This window comes from Brassica napus, unplaced genomic scaffold, assembly GCF_020379485.1.
Source record: "Brassica napus cultivar Da-Ae unplaced genomic scaffold, Da-Ae ScsIHWf_1753;HRSCAF=2383, whole genome shotgun sequence".
Classification (NCBI taxonomy): Eukaryota; Viridiplantae; Streptophyta; class Magnoliopsida; order Brassicales; family Brassicaceae; genus Brassica; species Brassica napus.
In genome coordinates, this window is record NW_026015172.1 from 12,501 (window position 1) to 15,000 (window position 2,500).

The following is a 2,500-nucleotide window of genomic DNA, read 5'->3' on the forward strand; positions in this document are numbered from 1 at the left end:
GAATCTTTTTATCGAAGGATCAGAAAAAATTGGGTCCGGATCTCCTGCGGGAATTTTTTTGAAGATCCAAAACCAAAAAGAGTGGTATTTGCTAGCAACAACATAATGGAGGCAGTCAATCAATATAGATTGATCCGAAATCTGATTCAAATCCAATTCCAATATAGTCCCTATGGGTACATAAGAAATGTATTGAATCGATTCTTTTTAATGAAGAGACCTGATCGCAACTTCGAATATGGAATTCAAAGGGATCTAATAGGAAATGATACTCTGAATCATAGAACTATAATGAAAGATACGATCAACCAACATTTATCGAATTTGAAAAAGAGTCAGAAGAAATGGTTCGATCCTCTTATTTTTCTTTCTCGAACCGAGAGATCCATAAATCGGGATCCTAATGCATATAGATACAAATGGTCCAATGGGAGCAAGAATTTCCAGGAGCATTTGAAACATTTCGTTTCTGAGCGGAAGAGCCGTTTTCAAGTAGTGTTCGATCGATTATGTATTAATCAATATTCGATTGATTGGTCTGAGGTTATTGATAAAAAAGATTTGTCTAAGTCACTTCGTTTCTTTTTGTCCAAGTTACTTCGTTTTTTGTCCAAGTTACTTCTCTTTTTGTCTAACTCACTTCCTTTTTTCTTTGTGAGTTTCGAGAATATCCCCATTCATAGGTCTGAGATCCACATCTATGAATTGAAAGGTCCGAACGATCAACCCTGCAATCAGTTGTTAGAATCAATAGGTCTTCAAATCGTTCATTTTAAAAAATTGAAACCCTTTTTATTGGATGATCATAATACTTCTCAAAAATCGAAATTCTTGATCAATGGAGGAACAATATCACCATTTTTGTTCAATAAGATACCAAAGTGGATGATTGACTCATTCCATACTAGAAAGAATCGCAGGAAATCTTTTGATAACACGGATTCCTATTTCTCAATCGTATCCCACGATCAAGACAATTGGCTGAATCCCGTGAAACCATTTCAGAGAAGTTCATTGATATCTTCTTTTTCTAAAGCAAATCGACTTCGATTCTTGAATAATCCACATCACTTCTGCTTCTATTGTAACAAAAGATTCCCTTTTTATGTGGAAAAGGCCCGTCTCAATAATTCTGATTTTACGTATGGACAATTCCTCACTATCTTGTTCATTCACAACAAAATATTTTCTTCGTGTGGTGGTAAAAAAAAACATGCTTTTTTGGAGAGAGATACTATTTCACCTTCGTCAATCGAGTCACAGGTATCTAACATATTCATATCTAACGATTTTCCACAAAGTGGTGACGAAAGGTATAACTTGTACAAATCTTTCCATTTTCCAATTCGATCCGATCCATTAGTTCGTAGAGCTATTTACTCGATTGCAGACATTTCTGGAACACCTCTAATAGAGGGACAAAGAGTAAATTTGGAAAGAACGTATTGTCAAACTCTTTCAGATATGAATCTATCCGATTCAGAAGAGAAGAGCTTGCATCAGTATCTCAATTTCAATTCAAACGTGGGTTTGATTCACACTCCATGTTCTGAGAAATATTTACAGAGGAAAAAACGGAGTCTTTGCCTAAAAAAATGCGTTGACAAAGGGCAGATGGATAGAACCTTTCAACGAGATAGTGCTTTTTCAACTCTCTCAAAATGGAATCTATTCCAAACATATATGCCATGGTTCTTTACTTCGACAGGGTACAAATATCTAAATTTGATATTTTTAGATATTTTTTCAGACCTATTGCGGATACTAAGTAGCAGTCAAAAATTTGTATCCATTTTTCATGATATTATGTATGGATTAGATATATCATGGCGAATTCTTCAGAAAAAATTGTGTCTTCCACAAAGGAATCTGATAAGTGAGATTTCGAGTAAGTCTTTACATAATCTTCTTCTGTCCGAAGAAATGATTCATCGAAATAATGAGTCATCGTTGATATCGACACATCTGAGATCGCCAAATGTTCGTGAGGTCCTCTATTCAATCCTTTTCCTTCTTCTTGTTGCTGGATATATCGTTCGTACACATCTTCTCTTTGTTTCCCGAGCCTATAGTGAGTTACAGACAGAGTTCGAAAAGATCAAATCTTTGATGATTCCATCATACATGATTGAGTTGCGAAAACTTCTGGATAGGTATCCTACATCTGAACAGAATTCTTTCTGGTTAAAGAATCTTTTTCTAGTTGCTCTGGAACAATTAGGAGATTGTCTAGAAGAAATACGGGGTTCTGGCGGCAACATGCTATGGGGTGGTGATCCCGCTTATGGGGTCAAATCAATACGTTCTAAGAAGACAGATTTGAAAATAAACTTCATCGATATCATCGATCTCATAAGTATCATACCAAATCCCATCAATCGAATCACTTTTTCGAGAAATACGAGACATCTAAGTCATACAAGTAAAGACATCTATTCATTGATAAGAAAAAGAAAAAACGTGAGCGGTGATTGGATTGATGATAAAATAGAATCCTGGG

General features: G+C 35.4%; 1 protein-coding gene across 1 annotated transcript in view; it reads left to right on the forward strand.

Annotated features, from left to right (window-relative positions):
* LOC125598835 (protein Ycf2) overlaps window positions 1-2,500 on the forward strand; it is a 7,252-nt gene that overhangs the window by 2,100 nt on the left and 2,652 nt on the right. The window contains exon 1 of the mRNA XM_048772585.1: window positions 1-2,500. This exon is cut by the window's left edge and continues 2,100 nt beyond it; it is cut by the window's right edge and continues 2,652 nt beyond it. Coding sequence (XP_048628542.1) covers window positions 1-2,500 — 2,500 coding nt within the window.